At 42.3% G+C, this 15448-nt stretch overlaps 1 protein-coding gene across 1 annotated transcript in view; it reads left to right on the forward strand.

The window, feature by feature from the left end:
• Positions 1–15448, forward strand: part of HDGFL3 (HDGF like 3) — a 51970-nt gene that overhangs the window by 15152 nt on the left and 21370 nt on the right. The window contains exons 2-5 of the mRNA XM_027715808.2: positions 7504–7580; positions 10737–10875; positions 12183–12341; positions 13882–14028. Coding sequence (XP_027571609.1) covers positions 7504–7580; positions 10737–10875; positions 12183–12341; positions 13882–14028 — 522 coding nt within the window. The remainder of the gene's footprint in view (positions 1–7503; positions 7581–10736; positions 10876–12182; positions 12342–13881; positions 14029–15448) is intronic.

Below are 15448 nucleotides of genomic sequence, written 5' to 3' on the forward strand. Positions count from 1 at the left end.
TTTTGATCAAGTTAACTGGCCAAAAAATCCTGCCTCATGAATATAACATTCTTAAAAACAAACAAAATCAATGAAATAGTAAAATTCTAGTGTATTGGAAGGCCAAAAAATATTGTGCAATCTAAAGAGTTCTTATACCATCCATCCACTTCTTCTAGCAGATGAGATGCAGAAGGTGGCAGGGTTTATCTCAGCACTTTGGGGAGGAAGATGATATGACTTTTCATGTCCCTTTGGCTTATAAGAAGAGAGTGGCAGGACAGAAATACATGTTTGTGAATGTCCAGTCCCTAAAATTTCTCATTTATTGATGTCTTTAATGGTTAATTAATTTTTATTTGCTGTATATCTTCCAAACACATTTTTATGTGCATTTCTTGCACACTTGTGTATTTCAAGACAAAAATATTTGTGCTAAGATGCTAAAGGATAACCAAATTTTGTCATCAGAAACTGCTTTCATTTGGTGTTAGTGAGCTCACTCTGGTTTGCTTGAGTGGACAAATATTGCAAACAGTATTTTGATATCTGAGAAATAATTCAGACAAAGGAGAATCAAGCTTCACTGTGCTTAAAGGGAAGAAAAGTAAATGCTAAATGCCTCAGAACTGGCAATATTTGTTTAAAATAAACAACATCTCCCCACCCATACACAAATAAAAAGTAATTCTGCGAGCCATGAAACTTAAGAAGTTTATTTTTGTCTGGCTTGCCTTTATGTGGATTTCCTAGTGTCTGATGTTTTGGTTGAGCCTGCACTGCAAGCTGTCTCTCAGCATATGGACTAGTCTGCCCATCTTCTGTTGGACAGCCTATTTATCACAAAACATGGGGAAACTTAATATCTCTTTGGCCTTTCTCCTTTTCTCTGGTTTGGCAAAATTGTCTGATGTGTCCCTGAGTTATTGCAGGTAAAAGTCAGACTGAGAATAGTGTGATCACATCCTTTTCTTTCCTTAGGGAACAGACCAGGAAAAAAAGAATCCCAGTGGTAGCACCATTGCTTCACTCACAGTGGCAGGGAAACACTTCGTTTGGAGAACATGGAGCATTTTTTGCAGCAGTCTGACATTGGGGTGTGCTCCCTGGGAGGATTACAGTTTGGTAACCTGAAATGCAACTTGAAACAGAGCTTGAAATATGTGTTGCTAGTAATACTTCTCATTTTAGCAGTGGACCTCAAGTGCTTTATAGGGAGAACAGTCCCATAGTCCCCGTTCATAAGAATGAGACTGAAGGGGATGCAGTGATGAGGGCAAGGTCATCCCAGAGGCCAGTGGCAGAGATAGGACTAGTCTTTGTGTTCCCTGAGTCTCCTCCTCTGACAGTCTTCTGTCCACCAGCCCCAAAAGTGCACAGAGGACTTGAATCACGTGAATAGATCAGTTATCTACAAAGTCATGCATACAGATACCAGTCACGCAGAACTAAGCTTTGGCCCCATTTTCATATGGGAGATTAAAGCAGCTCTGCTGAAAGTGTATTTCAACTTTCTGTCTTAAAAATATGCTGCTAATTAGGGATGTAAAGGGGCTGAACTCAGCTGCAAGACTGCTGATCTTTGCTAGTGAGACACTGCTGCCAGCATTGTTTGGGCTCCAACTAACCCTTCATTGTCTTCTATCTCGTTGAGGTCCTGAGCATGCACAGAAAAAAAAAAAAAAAAGGAGGATTGATGTCTTTATATTGTCATTTCTGGCTGTTTGTAGGATACCCTTCAGCCATTTTCAGCAGTGCTCAAAAGCATGCTCTGCTGTTTTTAATCTTGTTTTGCTTTTTGTTTTTGCTGGTGGCACTCTTCCATGCCCAGAGACTTTTTTAATTTTTACTTTTGTAGCTGTGCAATTCCACCTTATTAAGTTGGATTCTGCTTCTAGTCTCACTGTTCACAGGATTATCTTTTTTAATGGGTGAAAAAGTGCATATGCCAGCATTCCACACTAGGAGTTCAGGTATGTGATGTACATTGGGGAGTTGTGCTCTGCTTCAAATATCAGCCCTGATAAATGAGAAAAAGTCAGCAGTCTCCAATCAGCTTTAGTTGGATTGCTCTTCAATTTAAGTGCTACAGAATCTGAGTCACAGTTTTTAGCTTGAAGCAGGTTGGAATTTTTTTATTTTTTTTTTACATTTTAGGCTCCTCTTGGGGGAAAAAAAATTAATATTTTACATTTTGCAGAACAGTTTTTTAAATAATGATTTAGAGAAAATACTGCCATACTGCTGACTTCCAGTAGCATTAGCTATTAAAAAGCATATTAAATCCATTGGAATAAAAACGTTGCAGAAAAGCAAAATATCCTATTTTAATAATGGATTTTGAAGAGTATTGCTTTTATCCATCTAGAGTTCTGCTAATAAGCTAACTGCAAAAGATCAAGCTGCTTGCGTGTGTTGGGCAATAATAAGCAACTTGAACCTCTTTCCAGCAAAAATACTATAGGCCTTTGCTCAACTGCTGTGCAGTGACTCCAGGGATTTCAGTGGGAGATACTGATCTCGGCAATGCCTCTGTGTGCTTTTGCCAATCAAAGGCATTTACAGTATGTCAAAACCATCAGTGATTACTGCTCTGCAGCTTTAATTCCCTCTTTTTGCAAAATAAAAGGACTTGTTCTTGCGGTTTCTGTGCCCACATAAGCATCTCTGCATGCTGATGTAAAGTTTTTCTTTTCTGTACATGGGGACCTGATCGGTATTTCTGCATAATACCCTTTTTATTTCAGTGTAAAATTCTGTTGGAACGTAACAGAACAGAGTCTGGTCTGAAAGCCGCCCTTACAGCCTGGCATTCCTGCTCCTGAACAGCAGCTTATCCACAGCACAGAGATTTTGTGATGCCATTCAACATGACACCTGCTGCCCCTTCAAGTGGAAGGAGACACATCTGGAATGCCCTTCTGGCTTGGCGGGCAGAGCTGCCCCTTCCTCCGCTGCTGCAGTAACATCAACCTCCCCAGAAAGCTGCTGTGCCCAGAACAGCAGAGACAAAGCCCTGCCGGTTTCTCCGTGTCTCAGAGAGACATGTTTCCCATTTTGCAGGGAATGTAGAGCTCTGCAGAGCAGAACACCCGGGAGGGGGTGCAGCTTCCTCTGTTTCTGCACCAGCCCTCCCAGGGAGCTCCTCCGCCTGTCAGGAATATGCCACGTTATCCCACAGGCAGGCACGGGGATGATTTGTGCTTCTGGGAGTCACTGTTGTCGTCCTTCTCGCTGGGCTATGGCTCTGCAGCGCCAGTCCAGCCCACCCAGCCAGCGCCTCTCTCCCCAGGGTCCCTAACCTCACGGCAACCGGGAAGGGAGCGGTGCAATGTGAGTGCTGCCAAACCCAGCCCGTGACAGCCAGCGGGAAATACTCCCTGAGAAGTCAGCAATTACTCAGCACCACCGAGAGCAAAATATTCGGGCTGCATATACATCCTAGCCTGTAAGCTGTGATGTAAGGATCCTGAAGGATTTCTTGCTTGCATGCTGGTAGACCCTAGCAACACTGTTTGGTAAAGCCCTGCTCTGACTTGAGAGGTCCAGTGAATTTTCTGTTCTGTGTTCTTGACCCTAGAAGCCTGGCATTTGTTTACTGAAAAAAAAAAAAAACCAAAAAAAACCAACAAAACAAAACCACAGTTACATCTTTAAAGCTGCTGCTTGGTTGGCAAACAAATGCTGGGCAGTGCAGCTCTGCTGAGGTTGTGCAAAAAGAAAGCAATTGTTATTCACTAAGCAGATGACAGCAACGGGAGCTAAGGGGATAAAACTCGAAATCTGAAACCACCTGCTTTAATTTTAGCCATAATTGAAGCGGCTGCCCGTGGTGTGGCTGATGCACGTATCAGATTTGCACGCCATGCGCTGCTCTCGCTGATTTCTGTGGCAGCTCCAGCCCACTGTCTGCTCTGGTTCAGGAGGGGAGGGAGCTCCTGTTTGATTGCAGGTTATAACGGGTACTTTAGAATCTGTTTGTTTCCTTCCAGGAGCAAAATGCAGCCGCAGTCTGATCTCTGATAGACAGATGCTTTAGTCATTAGTGAGGTTTCTGTGACTGCAACACTGTGTCCTAGTATGGGTGCACTTCTCTCTTTTGTTCCTGGTTTGAAGCAGCGATGCTTTCCTTGCTCTTGTGCTCATGCGCTCGCTCTCTTTCTCTCTCCCTCCTCCTTCTCTCTGTCTGTCTTTGATCTTGCTGATATGGGGGAAAATATTGGATCCAAATCTGCAGCATATTTAACCAAAACATCTTGTAGAATGGGAATAAATTGTGACTGAGTGCAGCACCAAGAGGCTGCAGTATGGTTGCTTGTACTGCTTGCTTTCTGCTACAACAAAGCAGCAGCAATCATCTTGGAGTGCTGGGGTTGTTCTGCAGCTAAACAAGCACTTAGGGACTTCACATTCACAGAGGGCTAAGGTGGCTTCTCTGGGAATGGGTGGACTGTACAGAGCTCTCCTCTCAGTCTCTAATGCAGGGATTTGCCTGAAACAGGTAAAAAGGAAAGAGATCTTTCCTAATGGCAGAGAGGGTCTCATCCTTCACTAAATTCCCTGGAGTTTTTGCCACAGAGCTAAATGGTCCTAAGATAATACCATTGCTCCATATCCAACCTTGTCACAGTACTAGCGACTTAAGCTTGAGAGCTGGGCAGCTCACAACAGCATCAGTGAAGGCAGGAAAAATCTTGACCTCAGCTGGAAAGTGAAATGTTAGAGTGGGAGCAGTAACAGTTTATCCTTGAGCTGTTTAGTGCAGATTTATACCGCATGTATTTGTATGTGTATGCCAACTCTCAAAAGCTATGGAAAGCTTTTTTATGGTTTCCTGTGATGAGACGTAGTCAGGGGGGATACTTGGATGAATAAAGAAATATGCCGAGAAGGTGAGCTACGTGACAGATGTGTGTGCTGTCCTTTGTTGATTTGGTGCTGCTCCTTAGTATTAAGTGCTGGGAATAAGACAGGAGGCTTAACTCCACTTGGGATATCACTTAGGAGAAGATCCTCACTGCTCTGGAGCATAGCACGTTGTGTGATGTAAGATCCCCATTCCCTTCTGATCAGCATTCCCTACTAAGCATGTCTTCATTCCTCCCCTTTACTGATCATTTACAGCTGTTCACTTTATTTCATGAGAAATTCTGAAAGGGCTGAGGCAGTAACTGGACTGTGCTGCTCTGTAATTCAGCCCAGAGCTGGCACCGTTTTTCACGTGGCCAAATGAGATTTGCACTCAAGTCCCAGCAGACATTGTTCATCTCAGTCAAAGGAGTCCACATTTTTCTGGGATCTGGTATCTGGATATCTTCTTGTTGTAATAAAGAGGAGGATGGCTATGGCATCCAGACACTAGAGGTGTGTTACCCCTCTACTTGGTAAACTGCCAGCACAGCCTTTTTTGGTCTGACACGTAGATACTTCCATCTTTCAGGAGGCATGAAATGTTTTGCAGAGTGGGACATGTTGGTGTTTTTCCCCTGCGGTCTTTTTATCACTCTTATAGTCTGATACCTGTATGTAAATCATGAAACAGTGAGCAAATAGCAGCATTATGGGCACTTACTTAAAAGACAACTAGCTAATGTCAGAAAATGTTGAGCTCTAAAATAGTATCTTTGACAGTCTTTCCTCCATGTAGTCCGGATGATGAAGAGGACACCAAAAAGCCTGTCATGTTGTTTCAGTTCCTTCTTAAACACAGCTGAGCTAAAAGTGAATGCATGCATTCATCTTCCACCAAGAGGTATCTTCCTTCAATGTGCATTTAAATAATAGATTCTCTTTTTATTTATCAATTGATTAGCTTTGCTAGGTAGAAGAAGTTGGGTAACTGCTGTGCCCACAAGGCATGTGACACCTCTGACCATCACAGGCTGTCTCCTGCAGACTGTGCCAGGCAGTGAGTGCTTGGTGACACATTGCCCAGTGTGCCAGAGCTCCACCATCCACACCCCTGAGCTGTGCCACAGGAAAGAGACGGGGAATGGTTTGGAAGTGCTCTTAGATCCTCTGATTTTGTTGAGGCTTCAGAGAATGTCCCACATAGACCTAAAAGATAGGCATCGATCTCTTTTGCAGAAAGGAGTCCAGTTCCACATGTGGCTCTCGTTTCTCCATCCCCAAGGAGTGTCCTTGCAGAAAGACCAAAAGGATTTGAATTCTTGTGAAAGCTCATACTCCTTTGAGAGCTACGTAGCCAGCAGATGCTTTACAGTGAAAGAGAACATCCTTTGAAAACAATCTGTTGCTTATTAATCAACAAGACATCAGTGTTTGGGGTCCTTCAGCAACAAAAGAGAAGGAAAGCACATGTGGGCCTGGCCTCTTGAGTGAAAACATGCAGGTTCCATCCCTGTGCGCTGCTGAGGAGCAGATTTTGTATAGCATTGTTATGTCAGTACTTTGCTCTCAGTTGCAGTGACATTTGGCAGGATTTGATATGCTTATTTTGAGACTGAGTTGCCTTATACCAGGCAGCAAACCATTCACCTGCTCACTGGTGCTGCCCTATGGATATCTAGATTCATTAGGATCTCTTTTAGCCAGGGAGTTCTCGGGACACTTAGTTTCATACACCCACATATGCTCAGAAGTGCCATTTCTGAGGAGGCAGGCTCTTAGATCTTACTTAAAACTGTGCTGCGTTTCTGGTTTATGTGGGTAGGCACCTGGACTCTCTTATTTCTGTTTCAGAGGACTGCAACATTAGATATGGACAAGAATAAGTCTTGGGCCTCACCTCCTGCCTCACAACCGACACTCTCACTCAGACATCAGGAGAAGGTGTCAGGGCACTGCTCAGCCTGAGGAGTTTGTCCTAATACCAGCTATATCTCAGGAGAACACCCTCACCATCCTTCTCTTCACTTCTCTGCAGCTGTATCTTGAGAAATATGAGGCCAGGGATAAAATGTGAAAGAAGAGATAGAGTACAGAGGGGCACAGTGACCAAAAACAGTTATCAGGATGCTGCAGGGCGAGAAGAGTCCCTGGCCCAACTCCCTGGCATGCATTATGCATTTTACACTCTGTGCCACCATCATCACAGGGAAGAACCACTGAGAGATTGTCCAGTTTTCCAGCTGCAGAGTCTCAGAGATACCATCTGTTCTCCATTTGTTGCAGAAGTTATTGAGGTGGCTGTGTGAGACAGGCAGGATTACCCTCTGAGCTTCAGTGCCTTTGATGAGGCAGCATCTGAAGTTAACACTGAAATTAAGCAGACTTGGTTTTATTGCCCTCGTGTATTATAATGCCCATGAAATCTTTAAAACTTTGTGCCTTCTCCTGGGTCTTCTGTTGTCTCCCTGTAGTGTTTCAGTCATATGCTGACTTTGTCTGACCTGTCTGCCTGAAAAACCAGCAGCTGTCTCCCCTTCCTCACCCCAGCACGCAGTGGGACCTCCCAGGGCTGCAGGATACCTGGGCCAGCACTTCCATGGCTTGGTAGGGATTCTTGGATGAAGGACATCACTTTTGGGAATAATCCTTTTTCCACTGCTTCCTGTCTTACAGATTGATGAACTCCCTGAAGGAGCTGTGAAACCTCCAGCAAATAAATACCCCATCTTCTTTTTTGGGACTCATGAAACGTAAGTGAATGAACATGATCTTTTCCTTTGAAAATGTCTTCTTCCGCTGCAGATAACATCATCTCTACTGATTTTATTGGAACAAATTCTGCCAGAAGCCATTGGGAGCCTAGAAATAGGTCCTCTGAGCCCAACACATTTGTGTTAAATGGAAGTGAAACCTGAAAGTAGATGGGAATGCTGCTGCCTGTGTGGCGTACCATGGTGTAGGCATAAAAGCCTGTATTGCCTGTAAAGAAATGTAGTGGCATGAATTTATTAAAGGGTCGTCTGAGCTCAAAGCCAGGGACAAAAGTTTTTTACTTGGATGTCCATGATACCAGAAATCAAGCTGTTGTATTTGGACATGTTTGAGTTCGTGTCCTGTGTGAGAACTCGCTTGGTGGTTTGTGATATGAAAGAAAGCAGACCCTGGAGTCTTACACAGTCCTCACAGAGCTTTAAAATATGTGCATTCCTGGGAGGCTTGTGCTGGGGATATTGTAGGATGGAGCTCACAGGAGTGATAGAAGAACTGAGCTGGCTGAGCTCATAGGGAACAAAAGGAATCAGAACACAGGAGGTAAGTTAGGTCTTGTAGTAATTGCTACAAAGTACAGAGTTTCAAGATTATAATGTACATGTGTCTACACTATATCTGAGGTAGGTAAAAAAATTATCACAGTTTCCATTTTGCATGGAATACTTTAATTTTAAAACTTTTCCTTCCCCATCTGCAGGGAACATTTTTTCTAGAATTCCTTTAAAACTGGAAAAAAAGAAGTTCTGATATTTTAGTTTGAGAGGCTTGAAACTGTGTTAAAAATTCACTGTTTATTTTTGAATTTTAATATTTCCAGAACATTATAAGCCCCATATCTCATAGATCACATTTTATTTAAAAAGATCTTTAAAGACCGTTTCTACTTAATAAAGCTCATAATAGCCTCTCTTTACTTAAAATATTTCTTCCTATTGCTGAAATGTAACAAATTGATATTTTGATATATTGTGGTCTACTACTACTGTCACAAAATAATCTGAAAAGAATGCAGTTCAAATAAACTTATGATGCTTTCAAATCGGAAACCAAAATGTAATTATTTTTTGAATGGAAACATCATTCTTGAGAAACATTTTAAGAGAAAAATTCTGACCACTTTTGTTCTGAAGCAGAAAAGCAGTTTGTAGTTACTACCTTAATAATTTAAAAAACCTAACTGTTAAAAATGTACTGTAGATTGCAGCTCCTTAGTTTTATAGCAGAGCAGTGGAAACTTATACTCTCCCAGTGGCAATGAATGTATTTGAAACAAAGATGTAGACAGTTTTTCAGTGTTTACTGTACATAAAAGGCAGTGGAAACATTTCCATACATTACTTTTGAGCTAAATTAAGGTAGCTCATGGTAAGTTTCATACAGTTTTCCTTTGTTATTTGTGTTAGAACAGTTTGTATGTATTTTTGACAACAAGGAGACATCTCCTAGTATTAGAAAAAACATAGATAATTTATTCAGATCCCTTGCTCTACTGTAGTTTGGAAATCACTGTTTGGCTTTCAGGTAGAAATGTATTCTTGGCTTTGTAGTTATAAAATTGAGATATTTCTCAATGAGCCAAATAAGTGTGGATCCCATGCTCATGTGGAGTTAGAAGAAAGTTCTTTCCTCAGGGACTTGTCATCTGATGCCTTTAGCAACCAGTTGGCTCTGCACTGGCAAACTTCTTGGCCAGTGGGATGATTTAAGTGAGTGGAACTTTACACATTCATAAATGCTGGGCATAAATCAGGCATTAATCAGAAATAATGTTTACAGCAAGGAGAAATATGACCCTGTGAATAAGATATTAGACTGAGACTGAAGGTAGCTGGTTTTTCCTCTGTACTCTGATCTCAGTTTGAGTTTGACCTTGGGCAAATCCCCGTACCTCAGAAGTCCATCTGCAAAAAAGGGCAACTTCCCAACTTTGTGGTGAGGCTACAACAATAAATGTGTTGTAGGTGGTGGAGCTCTGCAATCCCGTGGTAATGGAGACCAGAGAGTTAATGTTAATTGCAAAGATCATCAGGAAAGTAGGACAGTGATTATAGTGAAGGACACTGGGACTTGCTCAGCTCCAGTCATTGATGACACAGAATCTTCCACGTGGGAATAAAGGGGTCTTTTTGCCATCACTGTTTTAATTTAACTTGTGATTACCCACCTCAATACCGTGATACAGAATACAGTAGATGCAGATATCCAACAAAAAGAAAGTCATGCTTTCTTCAGTTTTATAGAAGAAGTTAGAATTTTACTGTAACATATGTAGAAAAAGCAGGATAAATCATCACTTTGCTTTTTTTTTTTTCCTTGGTAGTTATTTTTCCCTGCATTGTGGTGCCTTTGCCTGAAATTAGTTGGCCCAGTGCATAGCTGACTTAGGCAGCAGCAGAGCACAAAATCCCTCCTTTGCTGTGCTGTCTAAAAAACTATTTGGCCACAAGCACCCTGTGTGTCTCATTGTTTCCTTCTATTACTCATCTGTCTATATTCATCCATTGTTTTTTGTCTTATAGGAAATCATAAGATTTTTGGAAAAGAACATTTTTATTGTGTTTTCACAGGATTTAGTATGTGGGGGGCTTATTCCAGAAAAGAAGATCCCAGGCTTACTGGCAGTATAGATAATAATAAATGCCACTGCTTTTTCTGTTTTGGAGTACCAGGGATAAATTTTGGCCCGTGGATCCTAGGCACACCTTACATGCTTTAACTGCTCACGTGGCATTTTTAGGCCTTTGTGGATTTGTAACACTAAGATTGGAAGTTTGGTCCTTTGCTATCGCAGGCAATTATGTCATATAATCCCTTTCATAAACTGTTCAAGTGCCAGTTCCCAGCAGTAGTTAGTATAATAAAGGAGACATGTTTTAGTTGTTTCTAGAGATGATTTTGCTACAGCAAACATCAAGATGGTGAGCCAATCCATTAAATCAGACTCACAGCAGTAGCTCAAAGACAGTGTGATAAATAAATAAATAATTAAACAGACAAACAAATACATAAAACTGGAAAAGTAATTATGGAATGAGCAGAAGAATGGAGAAAACATTTGCACTGTTAATATTTTGATTTTTTTGAAGAGGAGGGTTTTCAATCCTTTTCTGAATGTTACCTTTGTTAAAATGCAGTGCGTTCCTGGGCCCCAAAGACCTTTTCCCATACAAAGAATATAAAGATAAGTTTGGGAAGTCGAACAAGCGAAAAGGATTTAATGAAGGCCTGTGGGAAATAGAAAACAACCCTGGAGTAAAGTTTACTGGATATCAGGTAAATGACTTTCACATCTACTCCTCCTTATCTTTCTTGTTTTCCTCTTTGAAGACTTCTTGTCAGCGTGAACATTGTATGAGAGATGTGGAAGGTCCTGGTTTTGGTGGAGCAAGAAAGTTTTACAGCTTTGGTAATCATGTAATGTAAGGACAACTACGGTCTCACATGCTGTGACAAATGGAACTTTAATCATACTGCAGAGCCCTTTGCTTTCTGTGATATTCTGGGCTGGTGAAGTGGAAAATTCTGCAGCAGATTTAGTTGAATTAAAAACAAAAGGTTTTATTTACTCCAGTATAAACATGAATAATTTCTGACTTCTTCTTTCTGTTGTTTATTTTTGTATCAGGCTTGGTGTATTTTACACAGACCTTAAGGTCACTGCACTTTTGATTTTTACATTGGTAATGTATAACACGTAGGACACAGCTGCCAAAGCTGAGGAGTGAGGAGGTGGAGGGTTAAGCTGCTGTTAGGAGACAGTTGCTGCTGTACAACAGCTCTCCCTGTTGGGTGTCCAGAGCAGAAAGCCAGTGAAGCTGGAGGGGGAGAAGAGTAGTTGGTGGGCTGTATAAAACCAAAGAACTTTTCTCATTAAAAAAATGTGGTACTTTGAAGGCAGAAATCACCTCCAAAAGAAGGCAAACACCTATTACATTATTATCACAAAACCTTACAAGCCAGAGATACAGACCACCTGCAGAAAAGCTGCTGCCCCTCTCAGTTCCTGTTTCATATTTTCAGCCCTACAGATGTTTTGCATACACTTGGGTATTTGAAAAAAAATCTAGTGAATAGTCTGTGGAAGATGGACTGTCAGAGAGTGCTCAGCTTTCTGGTCAGTGTTTGCTTTTTCAAAGCACAAAGATCTTGCCCTTTAGGGGATGTAACAAACATCTTCTCTCCTGAGTAAGTCTCTCCTATTGCAGACAAAGTCTAAAAGTTTCCATAGTTTTGCCCAAAGTTAAACATGCCAGATCTCTCCTCTGAGCAGCCCTTAGTTCTCCAGCAAACAGATTTTTGTTATCGGATCTTGTGTTTCCGTGTAAACCCTTCAGAACATGCTATCCCAGAATCTGCATCTGATAACTGTGTTCAAGTGGTGGCTGAGAAAATTGCCTTTGCAGCCCATTTTCTTGATAATTGCAAGAATAACCTGAGCTCTTCCAGACTGTACTGATTGAAGTTTAAACTGTCCATTTCCAGTATTTCTATCTTCCATACAGAACAAAAATTAAGTAATAGATTTTAGCGATATTTTTGTTGTTTATGTTATTATTGTAATTGTTATTGTTATTTTAAAGGCAATTCAGCAACAGAGCTCATCAGAAACTGAAGGAGAAGGTGGAAATACAGCAGATGCCAGCAGTGAGGAGGAAGGTGATCGGGTAGAAGAGGATGGAAAAGGAAAAAGAAAGAATGAAAAAGCCGGCTCAAAACGGAAAAAATCCTACACTTCAAAGGTTATCTTCTGAGTATTCCTATTGTTACCCATGTAACATATATACATATAGTTGTACTACTGTCCACCTCATGGCAATTTGTTCTACTTCAGCCTTTTGATTCCAGTACCATAACAGTGGTGTTCCAATGGGCAAAATGCTCTTGCTTTTGTAGACAACCTAGGTGAGAGAGCAGTTTAAATACTCTGCCCTGTTCTAATGCCCACACTCTGAGGAGGTGAAAGTATGGGAAAGAGTTCAGAAGGGCTGGAAAGAAAGCCCATGCAAAGATGGATTGGTAGGTTTAGACATCTTAGATAGGTCTTTCCCCACAAAGAAAAAAAAAGCCTTAGGAGTGTGCCCTCTGGGAGTCATGAGTTCAGATCTAGTTCCTGTCTAGGAAAATTCAAGCTTCTTTCTCCCATCTCCAGTGTGAGCACCCCAGCTGCTGAAAGATCTGGTAGGGTCAGATGTGCTAAACTGATCCTCTTGTAGCTGAGTGTAAAATACATCAGTACAGGATACAGAACGGGAAGGAGGGAGCAGGGAGTAAGGTGCTCAATTTGTAGGTAAGAGACCTGCATTGTAGTACTTGCCAGCACAGTTAGTGTCCAAATAACAACGTAGGTCAGGAAGCTACGAGTGCGTGTCTGCCTCACAACGGCTCGTGAAGGTATTCACCTGAGTAGTGACACCTTTGGGTTCAGACAGACTTCTTACATGTCACCTGGGTGAAAGGGAGCAACGTTATAGTTACTTCCTCTGGTTCTGTGTGTGCCTCCAGGTCTGTACTTGACTTAAAAAATTGTGGAAGTGTGGCTCGTGTTATTCTTTTCTGAAAGTGAAAACTAATTAAAATGAGAAGAATCAAGCAAACAATCTGATCCAGGCTCAATTTGGGGGAGAGCGTGAATTTTTGTGGTTCATTCACTGAACAAAATGTATTAAGTAATTTCACCCCCTTTGTGTGTTTTACATTAGAAATTCAGGTCTGGTCTACCATCTTCTTTCCAGAAGACTCTGGGCAAACAGAGGATTAGGAAAATGGTGGCTTAATGCCACAATTTATCCTTTTGTACTGTAGAATTGCATAATATAAAGGGAGCAGAAAAGATGTATTGGCTCCACATGGCTTTAATGTTAATATATTAAAGCTGACAACACTAAAAAAAGTATGGAAAGCAGCTCTGCTAATGTTATTCTCATTTTACATCTCTGTGTTTAATCAAAACTTTTGTCAGGCTGGCACCATCTGTTTCATTAACTAACAAAACCTACAGGTGACCCAACACTAATACCCAGCTCCTATTACTGTGTCTGTCTTTCAGTCAATTGAGCTGCCAACCTGTGCTGAACACACAGAATTTCTCCTTTTACTTTATTGATGGCAGTAACTCCAGCTACTTCACCTGAAAAATGCTTTTCACCCTGCTTATCTTCCCCAGTATTCACCTTGAACAGGGAACTGCATGATCAGACAGCATTTCACATACAGTTCAGAAGTGTCTTTCTATGTCTGAAGGTAAGTTTTTAATTTTAACTTTGTTGTTGATCATTTTAGAAATCCTCCAAGCAGTCACGGAAATCTCCTGGAGATGAAGATGATAAGGACTGCAAAGAGGAAGAAAATAAGAGCAGCTCTGATGCTGGGGACGCAGGCAATGACACAAGAAACACTTCTTCAGATTTGCAGAAAACCAGTGAAGGGGTAATCTTCTGTTAATGTCATTCACTTCCCATGCAGTTGGCTCCCGGGGGGCTTTGGAGCCAGGCTGACCTGTGCATACCATGTACCATCTTCTTGGGTTGCATTTCAGTGCTCAGAATGTGTCCAGAACAGAAACATGGGCCTGGTCCCTGCCCTGGTACAAATTTTTCTCTAGAGATATGACTGAATGAGAAAAGGTACTATAAGCATTATTTTTGTTCCAACACTTGCACTGATGTCAGCTGAGAGGAGCTACTGAAAAACATGATCTGGAATGATGTAAAATTGATGTGAGAGCAGAATCAAACTGTTTGCATAATGCATGTTGGCTCACTGGCAGGGGGAGCCTGCTTACCCTTTCCCAGTTGTTTAAAATTTGTGCAGTCCCACTGTGTTCTTCGGAATTCAGGAGGGTTCATGTGCACATTACAGGCTCTGCACACTGCAAGTTTCAGGGCAGATCCTGCCCCGAGCTCTGACCTTCCAAGGAGAGGATATACAGTCTGTTCTAGAGCAGCTTCATACAATCTCCTTGTGTGTTTGTATCAGTTGAGTGTTCTTATCAATATTATTTTGCTGTGACCACAAGAACAGAAAGGAAGGCTGCTGAGCAGGGGGATTGGTATGGCAAGTGGTTAATTGTCAGCCACCTTTAACAACCCCTGCTATTTCTGAGCCTTTGAAGCAGCACAAGCCTCCCTGCTCCAGCACTCACAGCTCCAGCTCAGAACCAGTCCTTGTGCAGTTCCCATGCCAAGGCTCTGCCACGTGGCCGAGCAGCCAGGCTGGGCTGTCACAGGAGCTGAGTGACATGAATCCCCAGGTGTGAGAGGAGGCCAGCCAGCACAGGCTCTCATCTGACACTGCTGAGGTGCCTCAGCACCCAGCTGCGTGCTCAGCCTCAGCCCTTTCTCACAAAGCACAGCCTCTGGGGAGTTGCTGTTGTCTCCCACTAAAGACTCCTCCCAGAGCTTCCTTTCCCCATGTCTCTCTGCAGTGCAGTGTATGTTTTGTGGCTCTTTGCTTTATAAAGACTTTGATAGGTGGCTCAGGGGATCAGGAGGATAGTGTTCCCTGAGCCTATCCCATTCCCTATGAAGAAGCCACTGGCTTGAGCCAGAGAGTGGCACAAGGAGACACTGCCCGGCTGTGCCCTCTCAGCCCCTCACCCACAGACTGTCAAGAGGCTGGGGCTGGGGAGTGTGGTGAGCACATAGTGCATGTGTAGCCCACATTCTGTGAACTCTGACACTTCATGTCTCACTCATTTGAGTGAGAAAACTGTTAGTAAAATCTGTCTGAGGTTACAAGAGGTTTGGGAGGGCCTGCTGTGTTTCCCGTATCTGTAGCAGTGACAGCAGTGAACTTCAGGCATGTTCTCCATGCAAGGATAAAATCCTTACTGAGTTAGGTCAGTCAC

Source organism: Pipra filicauda, unplaced genomic scaffold (assembly GCF_003945595.2).
Source record: "Pipra filicauda isolate LSUMZ 115617 unplaced genomic scaffold, ASM394559v2 scaffold7_size6619720_pilon, whole genome shotgun sequence".
Lineage (NCBI taxonomy): Eukaryota > Metazoa > Chordata > Aves > Passeriformes > Pipridae > Pipra > Pipra filicauda.